The sequence below is a fragment of the Brachyistius frenatus genome, unplaced genomic scaffold, assembly GCF_029030835.1.
Source record: "Brachyistius frenatus isolate BFR_SWC_R1_liver_20210118 unplaced genomic scaffold, ASM2903083v1 Contig_5, whole genome shotgun sequence".
Classification (NCBI taxonomy): Eukaryota; Metazoa; Chordata; class Actinopteri; family Embiotocidae; genus Brachyistius; species Brachyistius frenatus.
In genome coordinates this window covers 3,757,840-3,782,558 of record NW_027210604.1, presented here as the reverse complement: position 1 = coordinate 3,782,558, position 24,719 = coordinate 3,757,840, and the positions used below count along the sequence as shown (strand labels likewise).

Here is a 24,719-nt window from a genome sequence, read left to right as displayed (position 1 = left end):
ACGGCAGAGAAAGGAGATGATGTAGTGCTGCGCATACTCGTATGCAAAAGGGAAAACACTGCAGCTCGTGCGCACCCAGAGACACACACTGTCTGAGCACAGCTTTTTATTTCTGACGCACACACACACACGCACACGCGCGCACACAAATATACTGTATACACTCACTTACAGACCCCTCCATTAGGCACGGAGTCTTTAATCCATTCAGTGTTTGGTAATTTCATTCATGTGGAAGAAAGGCGGGGGTTAAAGGGGTGTGTGTGTGTGTGTGTGTGTGTGTGTGTGTGTGTGTGTGTGTGTGTGTGTGTGTGTGTGTGTGTGTGTGTATTTATATACGCGTGTGTTTGTTTCATCTTTTCAGTCCACAACCACCTCAATTCTGTTTGACGCGCTGTCTCTCTATGTCTCCATGTCCTTGTCTATCCTGTCATCTATCTGTCCGTCCATCTATATATTTATCTGTTTCTATCTTCCCTCCTTTTCTGCCCGTCTCTCTTGTGTACATAACACTCCTCTGAAGGCAGGGCTCCATGTGCTTGCATCCGATTGGCTGCAGAGTAAAAAGATGATGTCATTCCTAGTCGGGAGGTGAGTTTCGCCCCACATGCACACCCACACAGGAGAGAGAGGATTGAGGGGAGAGATCCTGGTTCATACCAGCAAGCAGAAAGAGTAAAAATAGGAGCGTGAAGAGAGAATGAGATGGATACTGTAGATGGGCAGGATAAAAAACATAAATAATAATAAAATAAAAAAATAAAAAGCTAATTTGAGACAATGAAGGAGAGGCAGTGATTGCAAACCCTGGGGATCTTAAGGAGGGAGGGGTAGAAAACACAGACAGTGAGGAGGGGGAGGAATATACTGAACAGGGAGGGAGGGAGGTCAGAAACACAGAGAGGGAGATGGTGACAAAGATCCTCCCCACTCTGAAGTGTCTGGTAATGGGAGCTGGCATCGCTCCTGTGCAGGCGGAGAATCAGCCGTTCAAACAACCAGACAGCTTTCCCATTGTCTCTGCTTTCAATTCTTCCCAACGCTCGCTCATCTTTGTCTCGGCTTCACAAACGACACAGTGTGCAGGCTGCATAATGCAGGAGGAGCATGAAGAGGAAGACAGAAAAGTGAGGTGGAGAAAGACATTAACTCTAAGCAACCGAAACAATTTGAAATGCTGCGTTTAAATCTTGATTTTGAAGCCGTTATTTGAGAGATTTTAGCGATCTGCGGAACAGGAAGTTGCTACATGAAACCAGTAAGAGATCAGGGACAAACACAGGACATTGTACTAATAATATAGTGACATTTTTAGCGTTTTTATTTGGTCAGATGTGTCAATAAATTACGCGATAAGTTGGCACTAGGAATTCTCCATCTGTGTCTCAGGTCATGAAATTGGAATTGTTTCTGAGAAAAAAAAAAAATCTAAAAAATGTACAATGTGACTTTCGTTTTTGAGTTAAATGCACCTTATCCTGGGAGAGAGAGATTTTATTTTTTTTTAGCCTTGAGGTGTTCACTAATAGTTAATTAAGTAAAGTTTCTGAGTTTCTGCTTCATTTGCTCTCATTAAAACGGATGCAATTCCCGTTAAGCATCGCGTTGATGATTTGGTGAAAACTTTTTAGCTGCTGTGTCGTCTGCTTTTCGGTGCATCGTAAAAGTAGTCGTTTAAAACGTTCACTTTTCCAACTCTGTTAGCTTTGTTTCCACAAAAGAAAAACATCTTCCTTTCAAATACGTGCTCGCTGAAGATTTGGCCAGTGACTGGAAAAGTTGAAAAAAAAAAACAGCTCCAGATACTTTTCTGTTACTCCAAACTTTCTTTCGTGGGTGGTATCGCACATGTGATGCTTCAAGTGGGATAAACCACACTCAGGATTATTTGTCGTTCCTGTCAAATCCAGATCGGCTTCAAATCGTTTACAGGCTTCCTCAGCTCGATGCCTTTATTACCTCAGTATTTTGCCCAGCGATGTATCGTATCAGAGCGACTCATCTGTGATTGATGTGTCTTTCTGGTACGTCAAATGTTGTCTACCTTGTCGCAAATCTTCTCTCGGGGTTTTTTTTTTTTTTTGGTTTGTTTTTTTGAAGTGGGAAAACCCATTATCGTCTCGTTCTATTGTGTCGCATGTTCACATTCGGCAAAATCCCGCCAGCGTCTGTCCTTGTATATGATAGGGAGTTCTGTGATTTATGCACCCCCCCGCCCCCCTTCCTCTTTTTCTTTTTGGTAATTTATGCGGCACACTCACAAAGGGGAGGGGGTTGCCTCAATACACTCAGCTTTATGTTACCAGCGGATCAATAAAGATGCTCCCTCTCTTTCCTCTCTGTCTCTGTCTTTCCCATTCTCCCTCCCTGTCCATCTCTCCCTCTCTCATCCACATCTGCTCGGCAGCCAATCCATCTAATGCAGTTTCCCTCTGCTCGCTTCACCACTGCCACCTCCCATCCTCTCTCTCTCTTTCCCTGTCTCCCTCCCTCTCTCTCGCTCTCTCGCTGCACAGGTGATGTCATTCTTTTTCAGCTGGATTCTCCTCCCCTCTCCTGCCTCCCTCTCCCTCGCTCTCACTGTCTCCTCCGTTTCCCATTAGCGGCTGGGTCTCCACAGCGCAGCATCTATCCACGGTAGCTTCTCTCCGAGGGCGGGAGGGGGAGGAGGAATGCCGGCTTGAGGTGGGAGCGCTAACCAGGGGACGGGAGCTCGGAGCTCGGGGTACGGGAGCGGGATCATTGGCCCCTGCCATGGAGCTGCACCGCAGGGCACACATGTGCACCGCAGGAGCTTTATAGAGCGATAAAGAGTTTCATAGAGGCAGAAAAAGGAGTTTGACAGATGAAGACAGTGAATGAGGTGGAGTGGACAGCTGCAGGCAAATGATCCAGGTCTTTTTTTGGGGTGAGAGTGGATTGTTTGGAGGATTGGAAGCCGGGCAAGAAGCACCTTCCCAGGGGGCTGCAGATGCACAGACAAGCCCCTCTTTTTTTTCCCTTTTTTTTATCCCTCCTTGGCTCATCTATTGAGGAGAGGAACCTCTGCTTCCTTAAAGAAGTAAAGTGAATCCTGAAGAAGACAAAACTGACTTAATGAGTTTCTACATTGAACTTTCAACAGAAAAATTCACGTAACTTGATCATTAAGTTGGATGGCTGTATCTTTGACTCTGGATTTTTTTTTTACTCAATGTTTATTAGAAAGCTTGACATGAATGGATCTGTCTTGACGTTGAGTCTCCTTCCATAGTGACATCTGACAGTCATCCAGCTAATCTTCTGCCATTTACCCCTAAAATACAACAAAGGACTGTTAAAAAACCGCCCTCTGGACACTTCTCTTCTTGCAGTAAAGAGAGTGGCGTCAGCCTTTGCCCTCCTCTTTTACTTATTTATTTTTTATTTTTTTCATCTCTTGGTGAACGAGGGGAAACTTCCCCTCGCTGGCACCCTCCCTTCTGTGGAAATGGCTTTCCTGGTCCGTTGCTATGCCAACTGCTTGCAGCCGTGGTCCTCCAAAGTAAGCGATGTCGTAATCCCTTTTCTGTCCAGTGCCTCAGGCTTAGGATGCTGCCGCTTCTGTGTGTGTGTGTGCGTGCCTGTGCGCGTGCGTGCGTGCGTGCGTGCGTGCGTGCGTGTGTGTGTGTGTGTGTGTGTGTGTGTGTGTGTGTGTGTGTGTGTGCGTGCATGCGTGTGCGTGTGTGTGTGTGTTGCTGAGAAAGATAGAGATAGGGTGGGGATGAAAGAAAATAAGCTTGATTCATATGCATATGACACACATTTATTTTATCTGTTTAGAAACACATGCATGCTTTTCTTCTTGCTCTAATTTGAATGTTTAATACTGTTGTGTAGTGAAAAATACTGATATCCACAGCTGCTGGTGCCATGCCAAGCCTATTCCATTTCCTGCATTGTAGAGGGAGGGTCGATTTAATTATTATTTTTTTTTTTTAAATCACCTGCACAGAATGAACCTAGATGCGTTGATTGACCAAAAATAAACGAGGTCAAGCTGGTAAAAGTGTTTAAAAACCAACTTCATTCATCCTATTTTTTTTTTTTTTTGCAGTGTTTGATCATGTGAGAAAGTAAACCTGATGGCACTCCACATATACATGTACAACATTGCATTGTACTCTGTTCGGTCACTGAAGAGCTTTGATCTATTGAAGACGTAGGAGTTTTTTTTTTTTTGGGGGGGGGGGGCGGGTGGCTTTGCGCCAATGATGTATTATTCTCAGCAGCAACACTCCTTATGCTCCAAAGAACAAAGTGATCTGATGGTATCCAAAAATAAAATTCGGAAGTCACAGTGCTCTGCCCCTGTGCCTGTCACTTATGTTTTTTTTTTATATCTTTGCTTAGTGGAGAGCCACAATCACAGATGGGGATGGGAATTTGGAGCATTTGAGTGTATATATCGTCATATTAGTTTTATGAAATAGATAAAACCATAGCCAAAATTCTGCAGATAAAGTTAGGCACCATGAAGTACCGGGTTTGTGCAACAACTTAGCAGTCATGATGACAAATGATATATATATATATAATTTTTTTTTTGTATTTATTTAATTTTTTCTATATATCTGTTTGTCCATACATGCATCTGACCTGTCTAATCTGTGTGTTGCCTCCCAGTAGTCAGCCCCCAGCTGCTAATGATGCGGCTGTGGGTATAATTAACAGTCTGATGTCCCACTTTCAGTTACTCAGAATAATCTGCCAGAGTTAGCCCGTGGTGAACTTCATGATGCAAATACAGTGCATGAAATGTTACTTTGTGTCCTTTCGGGTTTTCTTGTTTTGATACATGTTCCATTTTTTTTTTTCTTCCCAACAATAAAACAAAATGGATGAACAATATAAAGGATCAGCTGAGTGGTGTCGTGCCAGGACCTCTTCGCTGTGGCTCATTGGTTGTCTCTTGGAGAATGACTGTTGCATACTGGATCCCTATATATCTGTCTCTTCGGGAGCATCTGTCTGGGTGCTGAAAGCCTCAGAGATGTTTGTCTTTGTTATGTGCGTGTGTGTGCGTGTGTGTGCGTGTGTGTGTGTGTGTGCGTGTGTGTGTGTGTGTGTGCGTGCGTGCGTATGCTTTCAGTAGAATAAGTAATAATTAGCTCCCCTGAGATGAAACGGGATAGAGAGAGAAGATGTTCAGTCTAAGACGACACATTAAATCAGTACCACATGTAGTACAGAAGGAACTCTTAAATACCTTGTTACCCCTCTTTATTGCTCTTCATCCCTCGCGTGATTCAAATGATGCATCGAGCTCTCTGCTTCCAAGGAGTCTGGTGTCACCGCTGCTGAATACAAACCTCGTAAATCCAGTTCTGGGGGATGTTTTGTATTTTTGTATTTTTTTTTTTTGTCATTTCACTTCATGATAACTCATCCGTGCAGCCATGTAAACACCATTTAATGGAAGTATTGACATTTAGTTTGCTTATTTTGTAAGTGAAATTTCCCATGACAGTCTGTGCGTTGTTTTTTTTGTGTGTGTTTTTTTTTGCTAAAAAATGACTTTTAGGACTAATCGATCATCAAAACAGCTGTAGATGAATTCACTTTTTACTGACTGATCAACATCATTTCAGCTTGTTAAACTATATGAAGACACAAAGACATCAACCTTACTGTATCTTTGATCTGATACATCTTGTTGCTAATGGGCTGCCATGTACACTCATTAATATTTCAGGCATTAATTAAGTGTTAGGCTTCAGTTCTTCCTCATTCTTTTTTTTGTTTTTTTGCACCAGCTAAACTTGAACTTGTGTATCTTTATGTTATTACCGGACCACGAATGGGCTCCACGAGTCGAGCTAATTTGTCCTCCGTCTACAGCTGCTGAGGTTTCATCCAGCCTTGCCTGTTTGAAGTTCATTCTTAATTGGTTGGCGTCTGTGATGTGCCCACCTTTTCCAAAGGTTAATTAAAGTTTCCCTTTTTTCTCCCATTAGGCAGCTTGATCTCTGTCTGGAGGTACAGTAGCAATCAAACCCGCTGCAGTCAGGTGGAAGTGTGAGGGTGGTCTGCAGAGGGATGTAAAATCAGTCATTGGCATCTCAGGGAAGAAGGAGGAAGTGCAATTCTGGAGTGTGATTTGAGGATTGAGGGAAAAGAAAGACAGAGAAAAGAAAAAAAAAAAAAGAAAGAACCAGAAATATAAATCAGTATGAAAAAGCCTCTGAAGCAGGGATTTTTATTCCACAAGAGGTTTTCACAATTTTATAATTGACTGCCTTCTTAGAATGAGGGCCAATTATTTTCTCCAGAACTCAGTCTCTTTGGATAGTTTTGGCGGGCCTGAACTGGCTGGGACTGGTGATATTCTTAATTGCAGTGATCTTGGAGTCATCTTGAATGATTCACCAGCCCGAGCAGCAGCAGTGCAGCTTTGCATCGAATAGATTTGCCACCAGTCAGAGGTTTAATTTGCCTAAATGCAAATTTGTTCTGAAAGCTTAACAAGCCGGCTTACTACAGTAGATCTCAGAGACACAGAGGTAGTGAGCAGGTCGTTGTTTGATTCAAATGAATCATTTAGTTTTACTTCTCTACGGGGAATCTGCAGTTGCCAACTGGCTTCTCCTGTCTTTTCTACAGCTTGTTCACTAACCGACTTGCAGAGGAACCCTCCAGACTCAACTTTATTTTGCCATGTAGGTACTTTTGTTCAATGCAACTGTTCCTACCGAATAGCATGCCATACTTGCTTGATCTAATTTCTAACGTCAGAGGATAGTTATTGAAATATTGACTGAGCGACTGGAAAGTTGGCATCAGATGACAGGCAGGGAAATGTAGGCCAGTGGAGCTGCTCTATGAGGCCAGGAGGGCTTTTTTTTTTTTTTTTGTCTGAAGCACTGAGCACTTGGGAGGTCTAGATTTATTTACCTCTCCAATAAACAACTCAGGACTTTTTAAACGGGAGGTCTTTTCGGGTACTCTTCTTAAGAAAGCAGTCAGTTGTTTTTTTTTTTATAGAGGCTTTCAACTGCTTGCTTACATTTTATTGGTTTATTGTGTTGCGTTTATGGGTGAACTGTCCCTTTTAAATCACATGCTGCTCATCCCAGCGGAACACAACCTCCATCTACGTCCTCCCGATGCTAGAAGACTTGTCGAAATGTTGTGCTGCTGAACTCTCTGACCCTCCCCACTGCCTTCATTGGAGCTTCTGTGTTTTTTTTTGCCTCTTGCATGTATTTTTTTTCCTCCCATTTTTTTTTTTAACTTGAACTCTTCCTTCCTTCTATTTTTATACCAATCGCCCCTTTCCCTTCCTTCCTCATCTGTTTTTAGTCAGGGACTCCTCCATCCTCAACTACTTCTGAACCTCTTCTCCCTCCACCCTCCCCTCCCTCCATCCCCATCTATTATTCAAACATCAGTAATGGGGCCTGTTGTTGTTGTTGCCAGTCTGATGCTGCTGCTGCTCCTGCTGCTGCCCTGCTGGGCCGTGTTCTCACTCATCTGCTCCTTCCTGTCCTATAAATCACACCAACTCCTTCTCAAACCATCTGCATCCTCACAAGTCCAACATTTACTCCCTGCCTCTGCACCAAATGTCACCCATGACTTATTAAACTTCCAGATGTCGTGGAGTACCTTTTAACTTCTTACTTGGTCGCTCTGCAGTTTTAAAAGTTGGTTTAAAGTTGGCAACTTTGTGTGATAGTGGCACTAAACGACAGTGTAACTGACTCTTCAGCTTGTGTACTTACACTTTTCTCAAAGCATCTTCTTATTGATATTGATGACCATCACAAACTTATTGAGGTCCAAATGGCACGGTTGTTGGATACAGTCTGTGTGCATTTCTTTGTGTTTTGAGCATTTTGACACTTTCACTGTTTTTATCTAGCAGCTAGACCAGCTTCATAATAAATAAATAAAAAGACAAGGGAGTCAGAATTTACACAATATTGGACTTTAAAAAAAAAAACTGCACGGTGGTGGTTTATCAAACCCTTTTCTCTCTTTACTACAGAGTTAAAGACTTCTACATGATTCATAAAGTTCCTACTTGAGCATCGTTTCATTCTTCTTTTCACGTTAGAAAGATTTCTCACCACTAGTCACTTCCAACCAGATATGTTTTTGCTTGAAAAAAAAAAACAGAAAGTGTGACACACTCCCGATGAGAGGATTTACACTCAACACAAGCACATAACTCAGGGTGAAAGTAATTCTAATAATTCGCCCCTTCCACCCCCCTGTTTGGCTGCGGATGTCTCTGGCAGAGTGCATCATGGTCCAGACTCGGGCTGACCCAGGCTGATGCCTTTGCTTCCCTCAGCAATCAATGGGCCTTGCTAAACGCTGGCATAATCAGTTTGTGTGGACCCATTCTGCATTGAATAGTAATGGGGTGATGGAGGCGTTGGTGGGGGAGAGCTACAGGGGGATGATGGATTTAGTGCCAGGGCAGGCTGAGCCAGGCGAGGCAGGTCAGACAGATGGACAGGTAGACAGACAAAGCATCTGGCATATTCAAATGAGAGCTTCCCCACTTGCACCAGCGCTAACTCAGGAAAATCATGCAAGATGTAATTTGTCAAGTAAATGGTTTTTTTTTATTTTTTTTTTACAAGTAATTTAAGTAATGTCAAAGCAGATTTAAATGAGCAGACATTTTGTAAATATACCAAACAAAATCATTATCTTCAGTGATTTACTTCTGTTTCAACAGCTAGATGTTGTATTTGATTTAAGCAACAATTACTGGTCGACCATTCATCATCAGATCAGAAAGGATAGATGGCTACATTAAACTGCTGAACCTCTATTGAGTGGAATAAGGAGATTCATTATTCTTGAGTACAGTCTATTGACCCTTTTGCTCAGTGCTGTGGCTTCATGCCAAGACACCGACACGGGTCTGATTAGGAATTGAGCACCTCAAAGCTTCACGGGGTTTTTCCTTTTCAAAAAGGCTGCACATGTTCAGATGTTCCACTGAGGGAGGAAGATAACACTTCAAGTAATTAGCAAAATGATTTCATTTTTCAGAGATAAGCTTGTTGCGATTTATTTGCAGAAGCAATGGGCAAAAACAATGACCGAGATCGTTTGGTTGCACCAAACATATATGGGGTTTTGGGTGGGTCCTCGTTGTTGGAGAGACTTTTCCCATAATGAGCAATTTTAAATCCATTCAGTAGTCATTTTCTGTTTGTTGTAGTGCCTTTGACTCAGAAGATAAACTCGGCGTCTAGAGATGACAATGAATGTCTTGTTTCTGTCAAATAAATGAGCAAACTAAACTAACTTGTTGAAGATTAGAAGGTAGAGTGTTTGTGAAATGCCCGAAATCAACTTTTTAATTTCATCATCTAAGTTTAAGTAAAATATTATCATCCCTTGCAGATGTTATAACATTGGCTTTTTCTAAAAAAAACAACTGAAAAATTACACTTTGAGCAAAATCGATACTTGGAAACCCAGAGTAAAACATATTTTACTGTCATTACTTGGAAAGAACAACACTTTGCAGAACAAGCTTTTCCAAAACCAGTGGCCTACACTTAATGGGTTTTGCAGAGTAAAACAAGACCCAGAACATTCAAATTAGCTACTGTAACAAAGAAGGTGACATTTGAATAGTGACAGAGTCCGATGTGGTTGCGTTAATTGCATCCCGTGTTGTCTTTACTGAAAGAGAAAAGTAAAAATATCAAACCCTGATTTGAGCTTTTTACAAGAAAGCATTCGATTGATTAAAAAAAAAAAAAAAAAATCGCTGCGGCCAACAGGTCTTACAGTCGGAGTAGCCGTGGATCACAAAATGCACTTTGTACTGTAATCCTCCGCATCATCCGATCAGCAGATGGAAACCGCAGGCGCCATTAAAAGAGTATTATATAGTTGCACCGGGGCGCCCCCGGTGCCTGAATATGTTGACAGAACCATTTTTTGTGCGCTAAGCGGACGACCTTTGCCAGGCGAGGTAATGCCACATGCCTCTTCACGTCGGCCTCGGCAGATTTACTCTGACCTCGGCCCCGCAGGCAGGCTGACAGACGAGCTGACAGAATTCACGCGGGGTGTCAAGGTAATGTAGCCTTCGAGCTCAGAGATGGGTAGCGGAGGGGGGGGGGTACCAAGAAAGAGAGAGAGTGGGAGATGGCCGAGAACAGAGAGAGGGAGAGAATCTGAGCAAGAGGGGCTTTTAGCATGCCGAGGGAGGTCTAGGATATCATATGCACAGGAAGTAGGGGTGATAAAGATCAATATGGATTGCATTAAGCCACACCGTGCCCTACTCACCTCCCATAAGTCATAAATTACTATTTATTCCTAAACAGAAGCACACATTGTTGCTAAATTTCTTCCTCTTTTTCTACGCGGCATCTCTTACAGAAGGTCCCGTATCAGGCGGGTGAAGGGTGGGGAGCGACGACTGTGTTGTTGCGTGCGAGAAATCCTTCTCCCGTCTTGGACTCTGACGTCCTGCTCCGAGTTTGACGCAAACTCTGATATTTGATCTCCGCTCAAGTTTCAGCTCCATGGAGAAATCCGAAACGTGCGAGTACCAGTGCTCTCCAAAGCAAACGTAACAAGGGTTCTGAAGTTGATCTATGCAGGATATTCACTTATGGAAGCTATAGCTTACACAGAAACCGTTGACCGGCAACAACGGCTCATCCCACCATCATTCGGGTAGACTTTCGTACCATTTCACCCCTGATTCTGGTTGGTACGGCAACCTGGCGGAGCTTTTGCTCAGTCACTGTATTGCTGAGAAGGGCGTTGTTCGGGGTCTTTGAAACATTTATTTGGGGTTTTGATCAAGTGTCATACTCCAGCATATTACCACAACTCGTAATCAGTCATTCATCTTACAGAAATTCAGACGTTGGCCTCAACAGGATGATATGTAAAAAAAAAAAAATCATTTCTCGTGCACACATTTCATGATGACACCATTTTGTGTCATTATAAAGAAGCTAATCGTATTGGGCTTTCACTTCCTTCGTAGTTTACCACTCAGCTACCAGCAGTACTATTTGAATGTTTCAAAAAAAAAAAAAAAAAAAATCACAGTGGCCTGAAAGGCGCTGTGTTGCGTCCTGAATGGTGTAATTACTGTCCATTAGCGAAGATAGGCTGAAATTTTACAATGAAAGGCCCACTCAGAGCCTGTGTGCATTTACACGCCCGAGCTGGTCAAACGTTACAGCGCTAAATGGCCTGAAAGGGAAGAGGCTCTCTCCGGCCTCTGTGCACAAAAACACACACACACACACACGCACACACACACACACACACACGCACACGCACACACACACAGGTAGGTCTACATACTGGCATCACAGTAGATATGCACATACACATAAATTACTAACAAACACTTTATATATGCAGACTCCTCCTACTGGAGCTGTCATGATGAGCTACTACCCTTCTCCCCACCCCCCCACCCCCCCCACCCCACACACACACACATGCAAATGCACACACATCCCAGTGCTGATATTTCAACCACTCATGGCCCCCACCTCCTCAATTTCACTTGCTCCCATTATCTTGCTGCTATTGATCCACATCCCCTCGTCTGCCTGCACAACCAGAGAGCCTTTACTGGATATTTTTCAAGGGCATTTATAAATACAAGATGGGGCGGATGGCTGATTGCTCTGTGGCCTTTTTGTGTTGTTGGCTGTTTGTGAATTTGTGAGAACAACAAAGACAAAGACAGTGTGAGGTGGGGGGGGGGGGGTGGGCAGCGTGTGGCATGCATGTATGAAAACCAATGTGATGAGAGAAATTGAAGGTCTGTCAAGCCATTTGGAAATGCAGGAACACTTAAATCTATGACTGTAATTTGCCACTTCTTTTCTAAAATGCTAAATTACACAGACATGCTTGAAAGTACTAAACTGACCTCTAACGCAAGCAGTTCTTTGTTATTGGGGTCCTTTGTCAATTTTTAACTTGCAGGAATTCAAATTTCCGTTGACTATAGAGCCACACTTGACATTTACATGTTTTTTTTTTTGTTTTTTTTTCCTCTGCTTTCAGACAACCACATTTCCTCGTTCACACTTTCGCACTGAATATTAATAAACACATTAAACTCCTTTTACACACAAATGCACATCTGCAGCTCGCCTCGTCGCGATATCTTGGCAGCAGCGTGGCGTTAAACAATGGAACGAGAAATTCATGCCACAATGGAAATAATAGCTTTTGTTCAGTCATATTAGCAGCAGCTAATACCTACCAGTTTCATTGACTTCCTTTTGTTGTCAAGCACAGTTTTTGTTAAGCAGGATCATAACATGTCTGATAGACTCTGGAGTCTAGCTTTAGTTAAAAAAAAAAAAAAAGTATTGTGTCGTACCAAAATTGCACTTAGCTCCGTTTGGGCTGAGGTGACTGGTCCAACATGGTGGAACAAAAAACAACCACAGTAGAACCACGGGATGGAGACGCCCCTCCAACCGGCCTCTGGGTCAACCTGTAGGGGCGCCAGGGACACGCTGTATGTGTGTTTATGAGTGTGAAGCAGTGTGGACTGGGCTGCAGGGCAGGAAGCATCTGTTAACAGAGGGGAGCCAGGAGGTGCTACGGTGTGTGTGTGTGTGTGTGTGTGTGTGTGTGTGTGTGTGTGTGTGTGTGTGTGTGTGTGTGTGTGTGTGTGTGTGTGTGTGTGTGTGTGTGTGTGTGTGTGTGTGTGTGTGTGTGTGTGTGTAAGGGCATATGTGTTTGTATCAGTATTCAAGCCAAGTGTTTTGCCTTTCCTCCTGTATCCGGCAGACCTGGCCATGGCCCACCTTCCTCAGGGGCTCAGACAGAGACGCCTAGTAGCTTCCTGTCGCACACAGTCTCACTCTCATAGACACACGCGCGCGCACACACACACACACACACACACACACACACACACACACACACACACACACACACACACACACACACACACACACACACACAGAGAGAGAGAGAACAAGAGCGAGGTATTGGCAAACAGACAAATAAGCTGATGAAACAAGACTTTGTTTACCAACAGATGGGGATATTTACTTCTCATTGTGTTAATTACAGAGATATTATTTGTATATCACAAGTTGCTTATTTAGCCAGTAAAATCTGACCAGCCTACAGAGCACATACAGTCTCAGACAGGAGATTTGGGTGCTCTGTCATTAGTTAACATTAAATTATCCAAAATCAAGTCAAACATAGATTTTTATTCAGGAACAGAACTGACAGGATGAAAGCAAAAAAAAAAAAAAAAAAAAAAAAAAAAACCTTAAATGAAGAGAGGAGATGGACGAGAAAGAAAAGGCTGATGTGGCGGAAACTACGTCTCTTTTTTTAAAGGAGGGCGACGTCGGACAGTTCAATGACCATCAGTGTTTTGTCATCCTAACTGTCCCGGTTAATTGAAGCGCAGACGTTTTGTAATCCTCAAAGGTTTTAGACTCTGCTTCGCTCTCCCCGTTTGCCATGAAACTGTCCTCGCCCAGGTGCTAAAGCGAGCGTAAGAGGAGGACAGATGGCCTGCGACAGGTTTAATGTTCCTTTCGGATATAACCAAGTCTTTTGGGCAGCGACAAACGTCTGTTACCTGCTGCCACACACACAAACACACACACAGATAGAAACACTCTCCCTGGATACCACCTGGAAGGAATTTCCACTAAAGCCTGGTTGTAATACTTCCAGTCCTCCGGAGAAGAATACTTTTTCTCTGCAGGGGTGCCGGCCCATGCTAATTACCTTCTTTGACTGTTTAAGCCTCGAGACGGCTGAATGAGTGGTAAAGATTGTGTGGGATGAATGAGTGTGCAGCCAATTTAGAGCCATTACTCACCAAGGAAATCCAGACTGTCCGGGTTTATTCAGACAGAGAGAGAAAGGCTGAAACATTATTCAGTGTTATTACTACTGACCCATATATTATGTAACATCTCTGTTGTTTTTACATGGAGTTGAAATCTTTTCCTGTATTTCACGTTTCTGGTAGCTTGACAGAAAAAATTAAGATTTTTTTTTAGCAGCAATTCGGTTGCGTTTTAGGAGTCGATTGTGTTGAATACGCAGGCCGGAAAGGAGCATTTTTGAGGTCGCAACAGCACAGACACAAAAAGATATGACATTTTTTTTTTATTTGGACTTTACACAAGACTTCATAACCAAGAATTGAGACTTACACCGACTTGATTCACCAATATACATTTCTGTATATGTCATTATTTTGTTTAACGGGGCTCATTCTTTAACGATTCCTGTAAGATATTCAATAAATAATACAATAGTTCTGACTCACGGCTGATTCAGGATAATGGACATTTCCATGAGGTCCAACTCTTTCATTTCAAAGTGGTCATGTACTCCAAAAAGCAACAACACTGACAGACATTTACCGGTCCACCGTCCATTGTTCGAGGGTCAATCCCCGTGTTTAGTAATACAGTAATGTGCTCAGGATTTTAGGATCTGTGGATGATTCATCTAAAAGGAAATGACAGAGAAACATCACACATTCACCAAACTCTCCTGTCTGTTCGTCCCTGTCTATCTTTCTTGTCTCTTGTTCCTGTGCTGTCCTTTCCTTCATCAGACAACTGGGGCAAAAGTCAGCGGCCTCTGGCAGCGCCGGTGCCATTCAGCATCCCGTCTGTCACAATACTGGCACTGGACAGTGTGCAAACTGCCAACTAATGGCTGTTTATCCACTGCAGAAACTTGCCAGCCAATGTCTGTCCAGGCTAAGATCTTGCCAACCAATTATTGCTGAACCCTGTACCTCACAAACCAGACCAGTGTCTGCCAAATCTCAACTGAGATCAAAACAAATTTCACTGAGTTTTCGAGGTAATTTGTTGCCATGCAGAATTCCCACCTCATTTTGGGGAAAAAAAGAGTAGTTTTTCTTTAAAGTTGTCCCACTTTCAGATTCCAACACTTAATGTCTCATCTAAAATGTTACACGGCATATTTTGCTTAACACATTTTTTGCTGTATACAAAGTCATTTTCATGCAATTAGAAACAGTTTTTTGCAACAATGACAGATTTTCTTTTTCCAAGATTGTGCAGTTTAAGTGTCGGTTGCTGGACAACAACCTCACTTGAAATATTCCGGGTTTTTTTTCTTCCTAAAACAGCAATGTCTCTGATCATATTGAGTTTGAGATGCTGCATACTAGCGCACTTCCTTAAAGCTGATGGGCTTTTGAGAAAATTATGAAGAAAAGAACGATCCAAACTTTCTCGCCTACAACCTGATATCATCTTTCACTCGTCACTCCCAGCCTGGTAAACGCCCGCGTCTTTTATACTCCAGCCCCGCAGTTTCTAACGCAGCTTGATGACATTGTCATGGCGATTTTCTCCACCTTTAAGAAGCTTCCTCCAGCGCCACAGAAGACACGGTGAGCAGGACTCATGAAGCGTAAACTGAAATCAGCGCAGCGTTTAATGACAGAGGATGTTCAAACAAACTGAGGCGCCACGTTGACTTCAGACTCAACATACTTTCTGAGCAAGTCCTCTCGGTGCGCGATCAAGTGCAATTCTCACGAGAGAGAGAGTGTTGTCTGGAGTTTAATTTGCGGTGCAGCAGAAGTGATTAACAGCTAATGTGAAGCAGCAGCAGCAGTGATGCACTCTGTCTGTGTGGAAGTTTGATTTTGGCGCCTGTTTTTTTTTTTTTTTTTTTTTTTTTTTTTGGAAAGCAGGGCCTGGATTTAGAGAAGGAACACAGGAGAGGTTGTGAGCGAGAGAACGCATGCGCTTGTTTGTGTGTATGCACATGCGTTGCTTCTCTGCTTGACAGTTTCTGAGTCCTCATCTCCTCATGTGATCCCCCGCTAACTCCAACCATCTCCCTCTCCTTCCCTTCCTCTGTTACATGTCTGCCTTTGCAGTTGTCACCTCCAATTTGAACTTCAATTCATTACATCTCCCCTCGCAGCAGCCGGTGCAGACACTCTCGCACGCATGATGTGTGCGCACACACACACACACACGCTCAAGCACGCGCACACACACACACACACACACACGCGCGCGCGCGCGCAGAGATATGGTTGTCTGGACTGAGGTAGAATTAGATTCTTAAGAGAATATTGGAAGACTTTTTATCTTCATCTGTTCGCTCACATTCACTTCATTCTCATTCCACCCCTCGGTATCACTCCCATCTCCATTATATTCTCTGATTTTCTCTCTGCTACCTTTACTCTCACACACACACACACACACACACACACACACACACACACACACACACACACACACACACACACACACACACACACACACACACACACACACACACTCTTAAACATACACTCAATTCAATCTCAATCATATTTTGTCTTTCTCACCGTCGTTTCTCCAACCCCCCCCTCTCTCCCTCGCTTTGTCTTCGTCACTCACATTCTCTTCAGGTTCTTCTATTTTCTCCCCATCTCCATCTGTCCTCCCTCACTGTATCTTAATCCAGCCGTCTGTGGACTTGCCAGTAATGGAGTGGAGCATGGCTGTGAGAAAATAATTTCCTCTGACTGGAGCCCGTAGATGCCTCCAGTTTACACATAATAAACTCTGAACAGACTGTTGGTGTGATTTTGCGTTGTGTGTACCTTTGTAGGTGTTGTTGTGGTGCATACAGTGTGTGTGTGTGTGTGTGCGTGTGTGTGTGTGAGAGAGAGCGCATATTCTTGACACGGTCCACCTCTTACAACATTCAAGGCCATGAGTGGCCTCAATTGATCAAAGCTCTACTCTGACGCTGCAGGGCTAAATCTGGAGCTTCAAAATGTGTGTGCGTGTGCGTGTGCGTGTGCGTGCGCGTGCGCAGGGATGTTTGATCCGAAATGCAAGAATGGAGAACGTCCTAACAAAAATTTGACAGAAAAAAGAAGGTGAAGACCAAAAGAGGTGGAGGCCGGAAACTAAGAGTGGAATAGAGACGGGGGAACCGCAGACTCTAGGTTTTAATGAGGGAGCGGAACCGTCACACAGACAGTGACAGGAAGACGAGTCAATAACCGACGACGCAAAGAAGCAGAGCGAGTCGGAGAGCAGAGAATCGAGAAAACCAGCAGAAATCGGGTTCAGACATCGAGTTAAGTGCTACATCAAAGCGAGGACGACTCATTTGTGCTGTGAGACAGTAGCAACATTGTTCCTTTGTGCAGAGATGCACTGCTGCTGCGAGTGATGTGGTTTCTGGTTAAACAACCTGCTGTGAGAGCTAAATTAACACGGCGACAGCTGCTATCAGTGAAGACATTCTGTGGCCAAGGCTTCCACATTTTAATGTGTAATTATGAGCTAAACCCATTGTGGGAAAAGCCTTTCTTTGCAATCAACCTCCCAATTAACACCTTTATTTCTGAAGCTTCTATTTAAAAAAAGAAGCTGTTAGAAAACTCTTGACGCATAAATGTGTCCCCTTCCAGAGATTTCTTTTTAAGATTTATGTCGATGATAGCACTATAGCAAGGACTTGCAGCGCTGTTGCAACTTTTGAGAGTTATTTACATTATTTAAGTGTAACTGAAGCAAAAACAACTCATAAAAGTATCATTGTTTTATGCGTGTGCTTCATTTACTTGAGAGTGACGGTTGTTGTTCTTGGCTGTACCACTAGGGTCAAGTGAAGGCAGTTTGTCGCTGCTGACACCTACAGGCCGACCACGTTAGTGTCTGATATCCCACCAGTGACCTCACCATCCATTAACATGCTGTATTTACTCAGCTTTCCTGTGAGGTTGTGAGTCATGTACAGCAGGTGCTTTCAGCTAAACATGGCAGTCGTAATGAGCTGGGGGTAATTATTGATACCTGAATCTTTGCTTTGGTCAGAAATAGCTCGCTCAATCTAAAAATAACCTTTGTATTACCTTTTATGTATGTACCTTATCATTTTAAGGTGGGGTTTTTTTCTGTGTTTTTCTGTGCCTTTTGGTTGACTTGTCATTTTTAACCAGGATAGTTCAATCTGGCCATGCACTGGTCTTTACTGGTGCATCTCTCCTGTGTGGTTTTGGCATGTTTTTGTGAGTAAAGTGACAGATGGATACACAAAATTCTGGTGCCGTAAGTCTCTGGTACACTCTTTACTAACTGTGACTACAACAAGGTTTTCCCATTGATCTCTGTGATGCTGTCATTTTGTTTTGTCTTGGCACGTACAGCACAGTTCTCTTTCAATATTCATTAAGCTATGTTTGTGTTATTGTTTGTTGAACCCGCCTTAATTATCATCCTCATCAGGATTCATCAGCTCCATCACATTTTCTTGAATTACTTAGCGAAGCCATTCATCCTCTTTATTATTCATCTTCATGTATTCATTCTTGTATCTTTGTCCTATTTTGTTGTGCATCTCTGTGGATGTAACTTCTTTCCAGTCCTCTTGTCCTCGGTATCTGTTGTTGCCTTCATATCTGGCTGCGCAGAAGTATCTTTCTCTCTGATTATCAGTATTTTAGTGAAGTCTCAGGCGTTTGCTGCCGTTTAGTCTTCAAAGGCCGTCTGTGCATCCAAACGAATTCTCTGCAAAAAAAACAAAACAATTTGGGGTCCAACTAAATGAAAGCATAGCATGATTCAAGGTAAAGCAGCAGCCCTTTTTTTTTAATTTTTTTTTTTTTTGAAGCTGACAGCGCCCTCCTCCTGACCGTCTCTTATTTTTAATGGCGTAGCCTCTTCTGGTACCTCAAACCTAAAATACCTAAAAATGCTTTTTGGGAAACCCAGGCTGAGGTTTGTGGAGCCAAATGGCCAGTCTGGTCTTTATAAGCTGAGGAAATAGGTGGAACAGAGCACTCAGGCCCACAGCTAGTTAATCTCATTGTTTAAACTGGATGCAATAATAGAAGAAGGAGAAAGAAGATATCACCCTAATATATATTTTTGGACTGGTTTGTTGTGCTTTCAGGGACTTGAGTAGGTCTACTGACAGACAAATGCAGTCATAAAGAGGGCTTAAAATGCAGAGCTGCAATTTGAACGTCGGTTAATGCATTTTTCTCCCTTACTTGAGTGGGAAACTGCAATGAACTATATGATATTCTGTAAGTGCTGGCTACGCAGCTTATTTAGATTTGTCTCTACCCACAAAGTCATTACATTGTCTTAGTGGGTGATTTTTATGATCAGTGAACTAACAAACACATCTACACACGTCATAAAATGGTGGTATAAACATCAAGCAGTGATGTTGCAAAATTACTATCTGTTTACTTCCTGTCACAGTGAATTGTCCAACCCAGCTGTTTTACTTTGGCCTATTATTCATTTATGAGCTGCCAAGCTACAAAGCGGCTTAATGGTTTGACAGCTCCGAGCCTTTTCCCTCACCAGCTTTGGCTGCTGCTTCTTACGCAGACTAAAACTACACTGCCCTTTTATTATGATAGATGATAGGTTCATTTCTCCGAAGTTAATCTGACCCGGTGAGTGATTGCCACTGTGAAAACTCGGTGTGTTCGACGGCGACATAACATTTACAGTCTGCTCGATCCTCCCATGATTGCGCCCCGCTCGTTTGACATGATGGAATTGTACAGCCGAAGGAACCTTGCGCATTTATATTTAATCTCCTAACTCTCATCCTTAATGCATGAGGAGAATGGGAGTCCCCCTCGCCCCGCCCCCACCCCGCGGCTCGGCCCGCTGGGAGAGGAAAAGAGGGGGATTAGAGCAGGATTAAGTCTGTGGTGTGAATAGGAGCCACGAGACCTCCGCAATTACACCCCCCTTCTCTCCTCTCATCCATCGCTCTCTCTCTCTCTCTCTCAAACACTCAGACAAACACATGAACTCCTTCGCTCTGCCGTCGCCCTCTCTTCTTCCCGGAAACCTCTAAAGCGCACATCAGAACCCAAATCTGAACTTCCTTAATAGGGAATTTGACTTTTTTGTTTGTTTTTTTTGTTTTTCCCCCCCGTGCTATTAAAAGTGTGTATTGCACTGCCAGGGTTATCTGCCAGTATTGGCTCAACACACATTTATTTCACTGGAGTCAACTGCGGCCAGCGTCATCAGTGAATAGTTTTTCCTGCAGACCCCATCGATCGCGATGCTCAGCAGCGAGTTAGAAGAGAAGAATGTCGCAACTGCTGCTGCAGAGTCTGGGCAGAATGCTGATTGCTTAATTCGTAAAGCCCCATGTTCTTTCACACATCTTAAGTGTAGCTGTTGGATGACCAAAATATCAGCGTCACCATCAGCTACAACAAAATACAGTCTTAGTCAGGGTGTAAAGGAGGATTTGTTTGTGTTCGACTGCTCTAACAGCACAACGCAGACATTAAAGCTCACGTCTAAACCCCTTAATCTTAATCCTTACCTCCCTCTAAACTAAGTGTATAATTATCGCCTTAACCCAAAATGCTTTCCATAAACCGCGAAGGAAAGATTCACCATATTTAGAGTCTGTTAACACAATCATCAGGTGCCGATAAATACTGAACCAGTTTGTGGTCCTTCTTAGTATCCGCCAGATAGTTTATAATATCATTTTAGTGGAAGTGGTGCAGGACAAAATCCAGCCCTCATTCTGCGTTAGAAAGTATTCATCTGAATAGAGGATGTGTTTTAAAACAGTCTGAGTGAGAGGTCGTTTCAAAAGTTTGTGTTTTTAGGACAACATTTCCTGTTTCCATGCTGAGCTGTGGTGGAAGTTATAGAGATTGTAAATTTGGAAGATTTCATTTCTATACAGAAGGAGGACGATTGAATTTTGTCCGCGGCCACTTAAGATGGGTTCCCTTTCATAGCCAGCATGAACAGAAGGAGCAATTATGGTGACCAACAGCATTTTCAATACACACATTCTTTTGAGCTCGGCTTGAAAAACTATGAACATTTTTTTAAGTGCATTTTTTTTTGAAGGACTGAGGGCAGTCTGGATCGGGTCATCAAGTTTCTTCCTCTTTGTGAATTCTGGTGAATGTATTAAATGGATGAAGAGTGGGAGTTTCACCATCACTGGCTGATAACTGCTCCATCACACAGAAATCAATAAGTATTTACCTGTAAAAAAAAAAAATTAGCAATCACTCTCTGTCCTCCCTCTCGCTTCTTCTGTCTCTTCTCATTCACAAAGAAACGCAACAAACGTGTAGAGAGGAGTGTTGGTCAACAATAACAGAAGATAATTTCTACTTGTGTACGTGCGTGATTGGGTGTAATTTAATCAATAACACCAAAAGATTCCGTGTTGTCTGCAGGTCAATATGTGAATCACCCAATGCATTACACTGTCGTACCTAATAGGAAATGGATTTCACTTAAACGCTCCTTCAGTCACGACTTAAAGCTCATGCTAGAGTCATTATGTGTGTGAATGTTCTGCTATTTAACAGTTTAAACACCATTAAAATTGTAATGTTAGAGAGAAAAACAGATCGACCCAGAATGTATTCATGAAATGTTAATGTAGGGAGGTGTGATGGAGAAACAGGGCAGCAGATGCACTATTTTCTTTTTATAGATGTTCAACAAACTTTAGTTCTACGGTGAAGCATTTTTAGATTTTGTGAATATGGGATTAGGTTTTGAATCTGCGGGGCTGCAAAGCTAAGAGGCTCGAACAAAGTCTGATATTTAGCTCTGCAATCAGTTAAAATAACTGACTAAATGGGGAATAGATTACTTCTCCACTTAATAACACTGATTTCCTCCTTTGGCCAGGGTTTGGTCCAAAAATTGTGCACCCATAATGAATCATTCGCTAAATTGCTTTTGCTTCAGCACCGCGTGCAGCTGCATATATTAATGGTACAAATATAAATCGACACAAATCGAGGGCACTGTGTTGTGTCAAAAATTGGCAGACGACAATTTTTGGTATTTTAATGGATCCCCGGGAGTCCACACATTAAAATAGTAAAGCAATAATTCAAATAAAATATATACGCTCATTTTAATGCGACCAAAATGAATTGCAACAAAACCCTATTAATATCAATAACTAGTTCAAGCTGGTATTGTACGATATAAACAAAGTAAAGACACTGAAACGTGCCAACAACTAATTACAATAATGCAGATGCATGCACCTACACAACCGTCCATATCGTTCATGACACACAAAGAAATGTGTGTATTCAGTCGTGTCGTGCACTGGTTACATCTTTATTTCTTTCTTTACTGCAGGGCACATGTTAATGCGTGTTGACGCCACATCGTCTGGAGTTTTGTCGTCGTGCCAATTTGTCATGGTTCCCAGCAGAAGTCGATGACGTGGCTTTAGGCTTTAATTGTATTCTGTCAATACTTTTAACAGGCGAATGTCACGTTCTCTTTCTTTCTCTGAACAAGTGTGAACAAAACAAAACAAAACAAAACAATCATCTGACTGCTTTTTGGTTGCAATTCTTCACTTGTTAGGACCTCAATTACTCCAATACTGGTGGTCATTATTCAAGGGAAAGATAGCGCTGCCAATCTGGACACACACCAGGCGAGTGAGCCGTAGCAGCACAGCGAGGTAGCCGTCACACTTATGCGATGCTGGCAGTGTGTCCCATGCATAAAAATCAAAGCCCTCTTTGAATCGTCGATACTGTGTGGTGACTCGGTCCAGTCTGGAGAAAACTGATAATTCCACATGGATTAATGGCAGCGAGTGATTTCAGACAGCCTTTCTGATGTTGTGTAAATCCAGTGTCCATGAATTAGTAAGTTAAGTGTCCCCCTTTAATATGGCACACGTTAAGAACAGGCCATTGAACTTCTGAAACTCCACCCCTCCATACTGGGTTTTCCTGTGGGTTTGGGTGGTGGGGGGGAGTTAAGTGCTGAGAAGGTTGTACAGTACAACAGGCCTATCAGAAGAGAGTACTGAAGGGAAGCACCCCCAGACTCAACGTCTTTAATATTGCATGTTGGCACCGTGGTTGCCCGCAGCCTCAGCTCGCCTCCGAGCTTCAGTTTGGCTCGGTGCGACTTTGCATGTGCAACTGCCGGTGTGAGGGGGGTTTTAAGCGAATGTATATGTGTGTGTTTGGACGGCCGGCGCTGTCTGATGTGGCGATGGAGGAGGTGTGCTGTAGGTTTGCCCGGTGTCGCAGGAGGACGTCTTCCCTCACCCTGACACTGCCTCGATCCAAACTGGTAAGGCTTGAGACGTAAAGGTCGTCTGGCTTTCTTCTTGAGACAGAGTGGACACCTGCACAGGAAACGGAGGCGGAACCGAGATATCTTGCTCTATTAGAAATCCCCCTTTTTTTTTTTTTTTTTTAACGTCTTCAATCAGACAGTAAATACTGTTTTCAGGAGCAATCTTTTGCAGAAATGCTTTTTAGTTCTTCTTTCATCCTCGTCTATCACGTACGGGTGTAGCAGAAGAATCCTTTGTTCACAGCTGCACAGTAGAGGGAAAAAGTATCGTTACGCTGAATTTCTCCAACCTTATGTTGATACGTTTTGGAGTAAAACCTAGACTTGACCTTTGGTTGAGCTTCTTGTATCTAGCATGTACAAACAATTTTTTTTGCAGAGGTACTAAACCCTTTAACGTTGAGTCTTTCAAGAGTCGAGTTGAGCTTTTCCCCGCTTCACGAAGACAATTTCAGACTTATTCTATTTTTGTTGTAGTTGTCTTCATGGTGGGGAAAAAGGGAGCATTTTGTTGGTTGTGTATCTATATTCCCTCTGATGAGTGTCTATTTGAGGACTCATTTGTATGTACTTGATGTAAATCTCTCTCATAATACCACCAGTGTTATGAATTCCCTTTCCAAGAATTAATAAGGACTTGATTAAATGATAGTCTGAATCAGTCTGTTAATTAAGAGTGGATCGAGTATTTCAGTGGGACGTGTTAGTTTCCTCACCCAGCTCACACAACGGGGATGAAAATGTGTTTCTGTACTACATGGCGGTGTAAAAAGACAAAGTAAACTCGTAACTGGGATTCACACGCGTAATTATTTCAAAATAGAAAAGCGATGCTCAGGGGAAGCACTTCATCTCACTCTCCATGGTGCTGAAACATTTCCCACACACAAGCAACAGACTCGCGTACTGACAAAACAGTAACGATCTAGCAACATCTCTGCAACCACCTACGTGTGTAGTAACTGGTTCAAGCATATCATTTATGTATTTAGCCTGCTTCGGTTATTAGTCTTAATCACACATCCTTCAGCTATTTATTGATTTGTCCTTATTGTTTGAGCTGGACTTTATAGGTGCAGCAGTTCTAGTTTTAATGCAAACTAAAAGTTGCATGATAGTTTAGTCTGAAGGTTGGGTATTATTCTGATGAGATGTGCGCCGCCGGGCCCACGCATTTTTTTTTTTTTTTTTTTTTTTTTGTCGATAGAAATGTCAAAAAGTTGTCTGCTTCTGCTCGGATGAAACTGCAGCGCTACGGTACTCGTGTTTTTAGAAGTCACTTCACTGCTCGACAAATTTGTCTCATATTATTTGAGATTAAACCCGTAGCAATTTGGATTTTGAAGTGTGTGTGTGTACACTTTTCTGAAAATGGAATAACAATAGAAGCAACTGGATTTTATTTGTATCGATATTCAAACTTTGCTTTGTGCAAATTGTCTTCTTATCTAGAAGTCAACACATTTACCGCCAAGACCAGATTTGTTTTTGTTTGTGGCTGCTTTATGTCACGTTGTTGCATGTGTGAGTCCTTGTGTTGTTTTGTGCTTGTTTGGGTTGATGTAAATATATTTCCGTCTGTCGATGTTTGTGTATTCTTTTCTG

At 42.8% G+C, this 24,719-nt stretch overlaps 1 protein-coding gene across 7 annotated transcripts in view; it reads left to right on the top strand.

The window, feature by feature from the left end:
* LOC138631948 (rap guanine nucleotide exchange factor 6-like) overlaps positions 1-24,719 on the top strand; it is a 128,739-nt gene that overhangs the window by 53,974 nt on the left and 50,046 nt on the right. Inside the window, exon 1 of one of the 7 annotated variants that reach the window (XM_069717198.1) lies at positions 2,618-3,523. The exons of the other annotated variants lie outside the window; for them this stretch is intronic. Coding sequence (XP_069573299.1) covers positions 3,470-3,523 — 54 coding nt within the window. The 5' untranslated portion in view covers positions 2,618-3,469. Of the gene's footprint in view, positions 1-2,617; positions 3,524-24,719 lie in introns of those variants that run through there. 7 annotated transcript variants of the gene reach the window in all.